This window comes from Microcebus murinus, chromosome 11, assembly GCF_040939455.1.
Source record: "Microcebus murinus isolate Inina chromosome 11, M.murinus_Inina_mat1.0, whole genome shotgun sequence".
NCBI classification, from domain to species: Eukaryota; Metazoa; Chordata; class Mammalia; order Primates; family Cheirogaleidae; genus Microcebus; species Microcebus murinus.
This window is the reverse complement of record NC_134114.1, coordinates 18,568,539-18,584,066: the sequence shown is the minus strand read 5'-3', so window position 1 is coordinate 18,584,066 and position 15,528 is coordinate 18,568,539. Positions and strand designations below refer to the sequence as shown.

The window sequence follows — 15,528 nt, the reverse complement described above, 5'->3', positions numbered from 1 at the left end:
TTTTATAATATTAATTAATCATATAATATGCCCAAAGCAGTGACCTGAGTATGTATAAGATATTAAAGTGTTTACTTTATTACCAGATAGCATCTTATATTACCTCTTATCTTAAAATCAAATAAAGTTGACCCTTATAAAATACCCACTTCAGCATAGTATGCATACGTTAAATTTAAAAATATAATTGTGATGCAAATGCGACTGAATTGAACTATTACTGCTAAAGCAGATAATAATGTAAGACTTTCTTTTAAAAAGTGACATACAATATAAACTATAAAATCTCTACATTTCTTTAATATTTTTCACTTTACTTTTGGGGAACAGCAAAGCCCTAGTCACAATAATTTCCTAAAGTTTTCTGGCATTAGACAAACTCTACTAGATCAATGTTTAAATGCATATGAAATAACCTACTCATTTCAAATGCTACATCTAAATCAATAAAAATTTCAAATAATACAATATTTTCATTATCATTTTGAAGGAATGGGTAATATATAAAAGACAGAGATTAGAGAGAGAGAGACAGAGAGAGAGAGAAATATCATTGAAATCAAAGTAATAATAAAAAATGAATTAACTCAAAGATACATGTACAGGAACAAAAACAATTATCTAGAAAAAACTTAGACAAATTAAGATGTTAAAAATTACATACTATAAAGCAGACTATACTCATGGATATTTGATGATACATATTTTTTCTCTTTTCTACAGCTAATACAGACTATAAGTGCAGTCGACAAAGATGACCCTTTAGGTGGGCAGAAATTTTTCTTCAGTTTAGCTGCTGTCAATCCAAACTTCACAGTGCAAGATAATGAAGGTAAATTTTAAAACTCGTTCATTATGATTTAAGATGACATTAATGGGAAATTTCCTCTAAAATAACTATTACAATATACATTCTGTATCAATTTATTGATCAGAGTTATAAAATTTTGTGTTAATCAGATATATAATGATATTATGGTCAGGTCTTCTTTGACAATGTTTACTCTCTTCTATTTTAAAATGAAACATGTAAAAGAAATCTCTTTATGAGTGCTGCAAAAAGACTGAGTCTTAAAAAGATTAAAAAGGCTGGAAATAATCAGTTCCTACAACAAAAAAGGCCTTATGGCATAAGAATGAAGGAGTCAGTGAGACTCTTACACAAACTTTGATGAGATTTAGCAGCAGCAGATTCACCAAAGCCACATAGGCATAGAGCCTAAGAAGAATGAGAAGTAACCTTTTAGAGGAATCAATACAAAGACATTGTTGCAAAGGCATTGTTGCAATGGCAAGATTTATGACTCTTAAAGGGTTTTACTTCATTATTGATTTAAACAAATACAACAACCCTTAAAATTTACCCAGTCTTATTTTTCTTCATGAATATTGGATTAATGTTCTGTGAGTGTGTCAGCATACACATAGACATGTGTAAATGAAAAATCACTTATGGTTTTTTTGGGGGGATATCAAAACAGGTTGTCTGAAAACTGAAAAACAGCACGTTATCATCTATGAAGTCTTGGTAAATGATTCACTCTAAAAATTCGCTATTTTGAAAACATTGAGGAATTATGTGAAAAATTAATAAATAACAATCCATAATATTCGATTTTTCAAATTAATTTATCTTATCTACATAGTAATTGCATTGTACATATTTTATTTAAAAATTTCAATTTAATATTTTACAAAATCATTTTTATTTATTTGTCAAACAAGGGCTATCAGGTTGAGGCATTTACTATCCCAAACCATTTTTAATATTTTAAATTATTATTTTAGATAATACTGCCAGAATTTTAACCAGAAAAAATGGATTCAACAGACACGAAATCAGTACTTATCTCTTACCTGTGGTGATATCAGACAATGATTACCCAATTCAGAGCAGCACCGGCACGCTGACCATCCGAGTGTGCGCTTGCGACAGCCAAGGCAACATGCAGTCCTGCAGTGCCGAAGCCCTGCTCCTCCCTGCTGGCCTCAGCACTGGAGCCTTGATCGCCATCCTTCTCTGCATCATCATTCTGCTGGGTAAGAAAGAAACTTTAAAGAAAATGGGATCTAACGTTGTCTAGATTTCCTACTAAATTATGTTTTTAAATAAGAAAGCTTGCTATTAATACTTCCCCAAAACTAACCCCAAGTTTGACGATAGACATAAATTATGGAATATTGTTTATATTAAAATATTTTATTAGCTCAGAATATAGAAGAATATATAAAGAATTTTTTTATAGCAATGGGACTTTTTAATGTGGGGCCTAGAAGTCATTCAGATGTGAATTCAAATATACAAAAACAACTATCTACCTTTCACTACAATATATTAAACAAAGGGAAAGGCAAGAAGAATGAAAGTAGAATGGCTTTTGTAGGAAATTGGAAAGTTGAGATGGGCAGTAGCATTTCTTGATGGCTAGGCCGAATGTTGTAATAGAATTATGTGTTCTCAGAAGCTTAGATCCAGTGAACAAATGAAGGAAGAGGCATCAATTTCAGTACCACAGCTATTTTATTGCTGGCCCATTACTGCTCTCCTGGGTGCTGTAGTAACAGCATCTATGGCATTGTTTCTTTCTGGATCATCTGCCAAACTCCTGTAGGGGAGTAGAGCAGAGGCTGGAGGAATTGAAGGTGAATAGTGGGGTCTCAACACTCAACTCTGGAAGTTGGATATTAGCAAATCTCAATAAGACTAAACAAACAAAGACAAGGGTAAAGTCGATAACTTTTGTCAAAATGGAAATTAACCACTTCAATATGGCACTCACCTTCTGCAAAACCTTGCCCACAGCCGGCACTCACAGTCCACACAGTAGTTTGTGCTGTGCATTGATGACGAATCTATTTTGCTCTTGTGTTATGAGGAAAGCTTTAAAGCACTGAAAGCTTGTTTTACTTTACAGGCAGCTTTAGGAAAATAACTATAATAACTCCTACTAAGGACTTGTTAAAAGGTCACAGATTCGTAGTAACTTATTAGCTGAACGTACACACTGCAACTACAGAGATAAAAGCTGTAAAAGTAAAAGCTTTTGGCTGTCGACTAAAGTCGACACTAGGCGATGCGCCTTTCATATCATGGTTGTTGGCTAAAGTTAACGCTGAGCTGTGCCTGTTCATCTGTGGCTATCGATTATAGTCGAGGCTCATACCGAAGTGGTTTTAAAGACTTGACTTGTACAGAATCACTTCCCACAAGCATACCTGTACTCAATTATTGCTAATGTTTCATACTTATAAAGTTAAATAAAATAATTTGTCTTTCATTTCAAATTTTTAAATAATGCTGACAATAATAATCATAGCAATTTGTTATGATTATGAAAAGAGAGCAAGTTTTTATATGATATTAGGACATGCAACAAAATGTGATGAAAAACTTAATCATTATATATATAATTTAGTTATTTCTACTTCATTCTATAGAAGGTTCCATTTTTCTACTTTATCATAGCATATACACACTGTAGCTCTGTGTTTAAATAACTGAAAGGTAAATTAGTTGTAACAGATAAATCATTAAATGGATGACATGAACAATTATAGATTACATATTTATGTAGTACAGGAAGTAAGAACATGCACTTTTAAAAATACATGTTATATAACCTGTTACTATGGAATATGAGACAGAACAAGACTTTTCCAAGTACCACAAAGAGAAATAAACTTGATTTTATTTACTAGAATATGTAAGAATTGGTAAAATTATATTTTTATAATCTGATTGGCCATTAATACAGTAAACAAATTAAGGAAAACTAATAAATATGCATTCTAGCAGTTGAATCCATAATTGCAAATATGAACAATATGAATATTTGGGGAGTTAATGTATTAAATTATGTAGGCAAACTCATTCTATTAAAATACTTACTAGAAATGAAAGTCTCCAGTAAGAATAATATTAGTAGTAGCAAGTTTTTATTCTGTTTACTATGTGTCAGACTCTAACTGGCACTTTACTACAAAAACATTTTTTTAATTTCACAAAAAGTATGGAGTATTTATGGTTATTATCATCATTTTACACATAATGAAACTGAAAGTTAGAACTATTCAAAACATTATCCAAGGTCACACAATTTCTGAATGGCTTAGAGAAGTTATCTTGCTCACCGTACATACAGATTTCCAGTGGATTCTAATGCTTAGTTCCACCTTTTTTCTTATTATGGCTTGACGAAGGGCTCACTATCTTACATCTTCATGAAATAATACTTAAAAAGCCTTTTACTTGCTTTATGTTTCCCCTGCATGATGATCCTTGATTTTATAACCTAGGACAAATTGCTTTTAACTGCTTTTGCATTAAAAAATCAGATTAAATTTACTCTCTAGATGCATTAGTTTAAAATTATTTTTGTGAGTATTCCTGTGACCCTAATCAAAAAACATTTTATCTGACGTTTGAAGAAGCAGGGAAATGAACTTGGACTTAGAGCCAATCTTAGTAAATTTTCATAATCCTCACTATTAAAAGATTTGTACTAGGTACAATTTTTTGGTTGACAATAAACAATCTAAGGTTTCAAATCTTTACATCATAAATTTTAATGTGTGCATAAATACATGAATTTATGCAAAATAAAATATCATATTTTCTTAAAAACTTGAAGAATAAACATTCTTTTCAGACTCTGCCTATTTAGCTTTTAATCACTTTAAGGCCAAGAACACTTTATCAATGGATTAGAACTTTCTTTTTTGTAGCATTAAAATAGTCCTTTGTTTTCTCTTTCACATAAGTTGAAGCCAAACTAGTCTAAGCTTTTGATGTGTATATATCACATAAAATTTTTCCCTTCTTTATCTCATCTAATTGAATTCACATCTGTTTCTTAAAAATGATTTTAAAGGATGAGGAAAAAATATTTGGAGATAATGAATAATGATGAGAAACTCTAATGCAATTAGAGGAATTTGATATTAACTGTTTACTATCATTTATTCTATTATCATTATGATTATTAACATTATTATATTGTTACTGTTGTTATTGTTTCATGGAAATGGGGAAATGTACTTTCTGAGCAACACACATTTCTATTTGTGAGTCTCTACTTGTTTAAGATGCATCTAGCCAAGATTCATAAATATTTTTTGGAGTTAATTAAATGCAGTAATTTGAATTTACTCTTAGCCATCACCTGCTCTGACAATTTTGGGGCGAAAAGGTTTCATGCAAGATAGATATTTCCACGGAAAGATCTTATAAATTTCTAAACCCATCTAACTAACCAGTCTAGCTAACTGGTCTTTTTCCAATAATTACAGCCTTCTTTTAACAAGGCAAGAAAAAAAAATCTATGCAAATCCATCACCAATGCTCTTTAACATAAGTAAAACTCAATGCCTTCAGAAAGACATTGCCTTTAATATTGTACAGGATGTGAAAAAAGCATATTTTTGTCCTTTTCAATTGTCTTATTTGCTTTCAAATTCCATTTGTGTGTTTTTTATATCACATCTTATGTTCCCATTTAATGCAAAAGATAAATTTTGTTTGTATAATTGAGAACCACCTTTAGACAGTTCTTAGATAAATGGATAAAGTATAAATCACTGTGTTTGAAGATTATTCTATATTGCTTTAAAAATAAATTAGAAACACTGATCTTAAGCACCAACCACCGGGGCTAAAGCCTTCAACATCTCTTTCCCTAACTCCTCCCCCCCAAAAAAAAAAAAATTTGTCAGAAGTACAAAATTAATCTTAAATTCTAACCTATTATAAAAAGCCTAAGTAACTTAAACTCCTTCATGTACTTCCACTCATTACTTAGAGCGTTTTAAATGAATCTCTAATGTGTCTTCTTGTCTTTTTTCAAGTTATAGTAGTACTGTTTGCAGCTCTGAAAAGACAGCGAAAGAAAGAGCCTCTGATCTTGTCTAAAGAGGACATCAGAGACAACATCGTGAGCTACAACGACGAAGGTGGCGGCGAGGAGGACACACAGGCCTTTGATATCGGCACCCTGAGGAATCCTGCAGCTATTGAGGAAAAAAAGCTCCGGCGAGATATTATTCCAGAAACGTTATTTATCCCACGAAGGACTCCCACAGCTCCGGATAACACGGACGTCCGGGATTTCATTAATGAAAGGCTTAAAGAGCACGACCTCGACCCCACCGCACCTCCATACGACTCGCTTGCAACCTACGCCTATGAAGGAAACGATTCCATTGCCGAATCTCTGAGTTCATTAGAATCAGGTACTACCGAAGGAGACCAAAACTATGATTACCTCCGAGAATGGGGCCCTCGGTTTAATAAGCTAGCAGAAATGTATGGTGGCGGGGAAAGTGACAAAGACTCTTAACCTAGGATATATGTTCTGTTCAAACAAGAGGAAGTAACTTTATCAACGCTGTCTCCACAATATTTGATATTCAGGAGAATTTTCCTGCCACTCAGCACAATTTTTTCCCACTTACTTCTTAATTTGTTCATTAATTACATTAATTCTTTCCTGTAGGATGTCTCATGGAATATATATGACATTTTATTTAATCACTTCCAAGAGCCAAAGCTATGGAAATTCAGTGTTGTCCATCTTAGTAAATAAAAGATAATTTCAGAAACATGAACAGGATAGTTCTCCCTTAAGCAACCTCACCAATAAACCGCTTCTGTTAGGTACACATCCTGCCCTTGCAAATGAAGCTTTTAAAAAGGTGAAGAAAAATTTTAAAATATATCCTGTTCTGTACATTAAATTAAAAAAAAATGTACATGTGGTGTTAGTAGGTGTGATATGCAACCTGGTATACAAACGTTTGTGCAATTTCATTTCATCAAATTCTATCTGCTAATGTTTTATATTTATATTTTTGTATTTATTTTTAAAAAAAATAAACCAGTTTTTACAACTACCTTGTCTCCAGTTTGATTTTTCCTTAGGATGAACAGCTTTCTCCATGAACTAAGTATCTTGACCCAGAATTACATTACATGCAGGTAAGAACACAACGCCATTATAATTAGTATTGAAAGCTCTAGCCAAATTAATATGATTTAAGTAAGAATCATTTTTTACAATGAGTCTTTTTATGCTATGATATGTAGCAAACTCTTCATATTAAAAGTGATAGTCATTTATAGAACACATAAAAATTTTCATTTAAACAAATTTAAAATATGGACATCCTATATCCCAAGACATTAGCAATACAGTAATTTCCTTTTGTTCATACTTGCCAAAATAATACCTGAAAGAATAAAACATTTTCTCATTTTTGCATGGCATCCATGCTATTGAGGATTATAGGCAATAATAGTTCAGACAGATTTCAGACTGAAATAACCCTTTAATGAAAAATATCTTACCTCCCATGGTGACTTTGAAAATGCCTAGTAATGACAGTAATAACACTGAATATTCCATTAAGACACAGCATTGCAATTATGTCAAGTTTTCAAAGATTCATTATACATTTATTTGTAACAAAATCTGCTTTTCTGTCAATGAATGATTCCATAGAAAGCAAAAAATAAATAAATAAATTAAAATACTGGCAGTTAATTATCGAGAGTTGCTAAAATCATGGAGGTTAGCTGGCACTAACTGATTCCTTATTTCTCAGGCTCCACAACATGTTTTATTTATAAATGGAGCACTTTTTTGGGCCTAGACTAAGAAGTCACATTCCTGCTGAGTATATTGTAAATACCAGAGATTCCTGTGCTAATTAGTGAAAATGCTATGCTTTTGGACTGATTCAGCATGCAATACTGACATGTCCTTAATACAGAATCAATTATTTCAATCTTCTTAAATGGTAATTTTTCCCCCAACTTTGAGGTTGAAAGGGCCCACATCACTCTGATCACAGATATTTTAGTTTGCATAGTAGTCTAATTATAAAAGAAAAACAACTATTGGTCTACTTAAAAATATAGTCACATTACCAGGCTATGTGACACGTCGGATTATACTAAAGACCTAATATGGCAGTAATCTTATATTCTAAGTACCCATTCAGCTGGCTATCAGAAGGACAAAGTTTAAGGAAAAAAAAAGTTTGATCATATATGTTGAACTGAAAAGAAGGAAAATCCTCAATATCCTAGAAGGGCTATTCATTAAAAATAAAATGAATAAATAATGGAAAAATAAAAGAAGGTATATCTTTTGAATATTTCATATTAGTTATAATTAAAAATATACATTTAGTTTATAATTAGCTTTAACATTTACAGCATTAGTTATTTTAATTAACATTAAATGTCAATAATTGGAATTCTTGTTTGAAGATTTTTAAGTTTTCCTCCTTCACATAATTTCAAAATGACATTAACTTTCTAGGTCATTTATTTTGTCATCTATTTTTTTTTTTTAATTAAAGGATTGATCTCTAACATCATCCCAACCAGGTCTCCAAAGGAAATTGATTAGCAGGCTTCTTTGTCAATATAAGGCCTATATTTTGGAGATATTATTCAATAACAAATATCCTATTTGTTGATAATGAAGGTGGCATGCTAAAGAATTAATTTTTTCAAATTAATTTGAATCTTAAACTTTATACCTATAATTACCTATTTAAACTCACTCAGTTATCTCCCTGGTATTGTGTTCTCCCAAAGGAATGTCCAATATACAGATTATTGTATGTCCAAAATTTCTTTTACATGAGGAATATGGCAACCTTGTCTCGATATCATATCATTAATTTTATTGAACAAATGTGGGTCTTTAATTTATTCATCCACTTATACCTTCATTCATAAAATATTTACTGAGCATCTATTATAAAATCAAGGGATATTCTATACCCTAGAGATATAATAAATCATATATACTTCTTTTATATTAGTGTATAATTCTTCTTTTAATGAAAATAAAAAAGACAAAACAGTTATCAGAAAAGCTTTGAATTTATAACAAAATATCTTATTTCTACTTTATAAATTTTTCTAAACACAAAATAAATAAATCATTCTGTCCTCTGTTTTCATGATTTAAATATTCAGATAAGTAATAAAATGATTTATAAGTCTTTTTGTTCATTAGAAATGTAATTAAGATGATCAATTCTGGTCCTACTTTCAACAAACTATCAAAGAAATTTTGTGCAATGATAAATGCATGCTCTTAGTTTCTATTTATATATCAAGTAGATACTGTTACACAACTGCAAGAATTGCAGACATTTTTTGGTAGACTTATACATGTAAGCAGTGAGTAGTTAGATGTCTAGGATCTTCTAAAAAAGAAAAAAAAATTCCTAAGATTCATTATTAACAATACTACATATCTGAGTTTATTTATCAATAGATCTACCTAAATGTCTATATATAATATCTACATTATATACACACACATATATATATAAAAGCTATGATTATGATAGACTAATACCAAAAATATTCAAAGAAATCATTCATATGTTTTCTGGTTTATGAATACACATAAACTCACTTATACTCACATATCTTCATTAAATAATTTCAGCCAAACACATTCACTTAACAAGAAAACAGAGCCAGTTTTCAAAATCCCTTGCTCATTACAAGTGCTTGTGTTCAAGTAGGAAGACAAAGGGATGAAAGGATAGAGTGATCCCTGCATTCATTTACAACTTGCTTATTAATCATGATCAATATTTACCTCAGAGGTGTTTTTGAAGGATAAAATGAGATCAAGTTCATAAATCTGCAAGCCTTTTTGATAGAACTAAGGGTACAAAGAGATAACTGAATTATGGACCCTGTCCCTAGGCAATTATTGTATAACAAATGTTACATATATGCTCAAAAATAACAAAATGGCATACAAGATGGAAAGAAAATGAAATTAATAAAGATCTGTGGGTTCCTTTAATTCAAGGATGGAGTCTTTCTTTCCTCCCACTATTCCCTCAATGCACAATACCTGGCACATGGTAATCATAGTACTAAATTTTTCCAAAGCAAAGAACAATTGTCTTATTGTTCTATTTGTCAAAGAGTTTGCTGAAGTCCACTTGCCTAGAGGTTCATTTCTCAATTTCTATTAAATTAAGGAATGATACTTTCTCCCCATCCCAGTAATTTAAACCTCAGCTCATGGTTTTTTGTTTTATTTTTCTCATTGCTATGTGGATTTTAATAATGCTTTTAAAGTTTGTGACCAGCTAATTTATTATTTAAGTCTTACCTTCTCTTGAAATTCCAAAGATAACTACTTCTTAATAGGAATATCTTATACTTGACATATTAGGAAGAGTGCCACAGATTTTCCCACCAAACACAAGCCAAGCCTGCTTCACCTGCTATCTGTTTCATCTCTGATTGGCAATGCTTTCCTTCATCAACTGCTCAAGTCCCATGACCTTGAAGTTATCCTAGAAACTACTTTTTTCTTGCAAATCCCACCTCCAAACAATTCCATTTGTTTCATTTTAAAAATACACAGAATCCTACTTCTCACCACTTCTATTCCCTAATCCAAGCCACCAACACGCCTATTCCCTCAATTGTTAAGAGCAATTAACTTCCTAATTCATCTATTTTCATCTTGCCGGACTTATACACTGTTAACATTGAGGTCAGAAGAATCTTTTCAAAATGAATTTCCTATGTGGTCATTCTCTTCTTCTAGACTATTTAATCATTCCTCATGTTACTCAGAGTAAAAGACAAACTCCTTATAATGTCCAAAAAGCCTCTTCATACCTGTTTGACCTTTCTTCTACTCTTCTCATGTCTGCTTATGTTATTCCAGCCTCTCGTTAGTGTTTCTGACTTCAGGTATTTACACTGATCATGTCCTCTTTCTCCAGCTGTCTCTTCACCTTGTTCAAGTTCTTGATCAATAGCTATTTTTCAATTGAAGTCTACTCCACCTACTCCACTAATAACTGTAATATTTCCCCAGATTCTCTTTTCTACTTACTGCATTTGTTTTCTCCCTAACACTAACACCTTTTGAATATATTATATGACTTACTTGTTGACTCTGATTATAGTCTGTCTCCCTCAAAGAGAATGTAAATTTTAGGAGAGTATAGATTTAGTCAGTTTTGTTCATTATGATGACCTCAAACATAGAATTGTGTCTATCTGTCTAGGTGCTCAATGAAGATTTATTGAAAGAATTAACAAATATTTTACTATTGTATCTATCATATATTATACTGATTTTTAAGTATGCACATATATATATTATATGCATGTAATATTTCTACCTTCTCTTTAGATAGTGACCTGCTCAAAGTTATAAGAGGTGTCTTAGTGATTTCTTTGTTTATTTTCTGACAACCTTTTTTCTTCCAGATACTATCACAGTGCTAGGCCATCACTTTAATAATAAATGATAGTCAATAATTATTTCAGTTAATTGCTTTAGAAATAAATCTAAATAGTACACCAATCTGGGAAAAGCAAAACAATGCTTTAAATGAAATTTTATTGCAAATGTGTTTGGGACATTTGTGAAATGCCAGTGATTATGACACTGGGAATTAGCATAAAATAAATGCTAGCAACAGAGAGTGGTTATATCTTTGCAGGTTCTGTTCTGATGTAAATGGAGTCTGGGTCACAATTTTTAGGAACTTAGTAGCCCAATACTGAGAAAAAGTAGAATAAAAGGACTGTATCTCAGGAAACTTTTGAAATAGATCATGATGAAAAGGAATGTTGAAATGAAACAGACAACCATAGTCCTAAGAACTCCTGCTGCCCACCCAAAAGGTTCAACGTTTGAGTTTACTTGCTGTCTATTTTTTGTTTTTTTTTCTTTTTCTCAAGCTATAATTACTAGGAAATGAGCCTAGAGAATTGACAACCTTTTGGAGCAAAGATGATTGAAACCAAAGGTACATTGTTGATTTAAAAAAAAAAGAAATTTAAAAGAATATATTTTAAATCTCAGCTCCTTTTAAATCAACAAAACTATATATAAACTATATATATATACACACAAACCAACAAAACTCTATATGTATATTATTTCAATCCATTCAAACATTTATTATGCATTTCACAACTTGTACCTGTTTTTTTTTTATAATCTCATAAATTCTTTAAGGTTACAAATATAGTATTAATATTTACATTTATGTGAAACTATCTATAGTACTTCACTTTCAGATTTGGCAACTAATTAAGCAAAAGAATAAGGAAAAAAAAGACACTTTTCACAAATCTAATTAGAACAAACAAGCAAACAAACAAAAAAAAAAGCAAATAAAGATAATCTGTTCAATCTTAGAATTTTCTATTCTTATTATAAATGGGCTATTTTAGCTTATAAATATCACAACAGATATTGTTTATTAAATTAAATAACTTGTATTGGGAAAGGATTAAAGATTAACAAAAGCATAATATAATAGAAAATTGGTAGACCAGGCTATAATTTTTTTTCCAGCTGTGGAATTATCCTGAGTTTGGAACATGACATTTACAGCTCCACAGGAAGGATAGCACAGCAACTTTATTCCCAAATTTATCTGAAGAGCCTCCCACACAATGTAAAATATTTTAAATCATGCCTAAGACTTTTCACATGATCTTTGCCTCTCTTTTTTTATAATCAAAATTATTTTTAAATTTTGATTTATCCCAATTTGTAAATTTCATGCCACTGCATTGAAGTTCACCTTTATTTCCATTATTCTCACTACTAATATAGCTGAAATAAATCTTTCTTAAGTGATTTTGTTAACATCAATGCATTTTTGTATAAAGCAGTCAAATCCAGTCATTGATTGTACTCCTGGCAAGTTCTTTTATTCCTCTTTTGGAAGGTTAGGATTTTAGCTTTGTAAAGTTATTTGCTTGTAATTATTCTTTAACATCTCAACTACATAATTTTCTTATTTCTGTTTATTCAAAAAGTTAAACTCTATTACAGTCAGAATTTGAATGCATTTATAATAACTGTGAGTATGGAAAATATTCATCCAAAGGGTATAGGTACATTAGTAGTTTCAATGTATGAATGTTACATTCTCTTGGCAGGTCTATATCATTTAATCTAAATGATTTTTCTAATTGATTTTTAGGTTACATGTGGTTAAACACTTAAACCTGATAAAATGCTAGTTTCATCAATGCATTGGGCACCTTAGTAGGTATCACATAAATACTTGTTGGGTGATTGATTAATCTTGGCATTCTAATACTTTGTTTTCTAATTTTGGCAGTGTGGAAAATGTCAGGTTCCATGCCTTTCCCACCCTCAACCAAAATGGCAACATGTTTCATTCATATTGAAAAAACATATTCTAGAAATGTCACAGTAACCTTTTAAGATGACAGTCTCTGCCTAGGAATTCTTGACAGCAGCTATGCACAATTATGCCAGCTATATATTGAAACTTCCTTACATCATCTTCCCAAAAGTGATAGCCTTAGCAGACAGCCTATAGATGACTGGATGGAGGGAATCACAAACTAGATGGACTCCTTATAAACTTTATTTTTAAAGGAATAAAAAAAGGAAAATCTAATTTTTTTATCAACAATGTGAATAAGTAATATTATATAATATTATTATGCCTTAACTCCCCTATCTATAAAATCCAAATCCCTGAATAATAATTATAAATAATAATAATTATGATTACTACTAATATAGAATATTGAACACAATTATTTACCTTGATATATTCATTAGCATACATTTTTTAAATTTGTTGTAAAAGCAAGAAAAATAAAGACAAACACAAAAGTTCTTCTCCAAGTCACTTAAACTATAATGATGCATCTTTTAAGTGGTGCACATAAATACATAAAATGCCAATTATAAGCAATAGCATTAATCTGTGAGCTTGGAAAACTTCTGCATAGAATAATAAGCTTGTGTCTAATTTATGACAATAGCAATGAATAAGAAGATAGAGATGGTGATGATGATGATGATGGTGACAGTAACTAAAAGTTATTTGACTATTATGTGCCAGAATGATTCAGTGTCTTATATATACTAATTTATACAACATATATACAACTATATATACAACATTTCATTCTTGCAATGACTCTATAGGTAAGTACTATTAGTATCTCTATTTTACATATGAGAAAAATCCAGGAACAGTGAGGTTAAATACAATTTCCTAAATTTCTACTCCTATTACGCAGTGGAGCTTGGCAACAAAAGTGTCTCAGTTCTAAGGCTAATGTTCTTAGAACCACGCCTACTATTGGTAGGAATAAAATAATTAATCTTGATATTTCAGGGTTGTAATGACAGTGAGAAGATTTCTGTCAAGAGTGTTGTTATGGAGAATGAGCTTTTTAATGAAAAAAAAGGTAGTATTTCAACCACACACACAGCCAATGTTCTTATAATATGGAAATTGCAGCTGACTTTCTAAGAATCCTAACAGAAGCGTATTATATTTTCACTAAGAATGAATATCAATCCACATAAACTAATAAATATAGTTCAAATAAATGGGAATTTTCTAGTATTTTTAGATTGTCTTACATTAGGGAAAGTTAAAATCATAATAAATATGGACACATTTATAATTTTATATTGGTTGATGAAGTAGAAATAATTATGTACTAGTAAGAAAAAAATACTGACAATAAAAAATGATTTTATTTCCTCTATTTCAATTAAGCAGTTTACTCCTCCCTTCCAAATTAAGCATCCACTTACCAGAGTGCACCTCAGAACTTGAATAGTCATAATAGTGCCAAGGTAGTGAATTTGATTCTTAGGCCAGACAACTTCTCATTTCAGTGAGACAACTTCTCATTTATTTTATTTATTTAAATAATATATGAACTGCTCCTGGATAATATTTTGTCAAGATGGCAATGGATTTTATTTCCATACTTACTAGTGTTGCTTGCTAGTCAGATTTTGCCTATAATGTTGCACTATAAATAGCCCCCAAATCTCAGTAGCTTATAATAAATCCAATAGTTACTCTCTCTTTTGAACCCGTGGGTCTGTTTCAAATGAAGTTTGATTTTACTTCTCATTCTGATATCAATAGCAACCCAGCAACCCAGCTATCAGATGTTCTTCTCATGGCAAACAGGGTATCCACCTGATATCAACCAATAATATCAATATCTAAAGCCTTTGAGAATCTGTTTTTGTAGTTTCCCCTGGTTCTTGGTCAAAATACTATTATTTGAGACTTATCTTTATTGCCTTTGAAAAGAATATTTGTAGGAATAATTTGAGGTTTACAGTGAAGATGCATTTTCTCAATTCATTTCTTTCATGGATTAGCTTTGTAAAACAAAACATAACAAAACAAAACCCAAACCCAAGATCTTGGAACTTAATTCAGGACTCAAGACTTTGCACTGCCCAGGTGATGTGACTCAGGTGTAAATTCATGTTAGTGTGGGCTCATGCTATTGCTTCTCAAACATGATTGTTTATTCCCCTGTTATTTGCCCTTTGCAGAGTCAAGAAAATTCTTCCTGTAGCATTTTTGTAGGTAGGGAGTAGCAGGCTTAATTTAAGTTGACTTTTACCCTGGTGGTAAAATCCTTTGGGTTTCCAGTTTTGTTTACAAATATTATGTAGGTCCTAGATTTTGATCTGTCTCCAT

The 15,528-nt window shown here is 31.1% G+C and overlaps 1 protein-coding gene across 1 annotated transcript in view; it reads left to right on the top strand.

The window, feature by feature from the left end:
* The window catches only part of CDH10 (cadherin 10), a 158,489-nt gene extending 150,369 nt beyond the window's left edge, over window positions 1–8,120 (top strand). Inside the window, exons 10-12 of the mRNA XM_012765179.3 lie at window positions 724–832; window positions 1,789–2,040; window positions 5,845–8,120. Coding sequence (XP_012620633.1) covers window positions 724–832; window positions 1,789–2,040; window positions 5,845–6,335 — 852 coding nt within the window. The 3' untranslated portion in view covers window positions 6,336–8,120. The remainder of the gene's footprint in view (window positions 1–723; window positions 833–1,788; window positions 2,041–5,844) is intronic.
* Window positions 8,121–15,528: the final 7,408 nt, after the last annotated feature.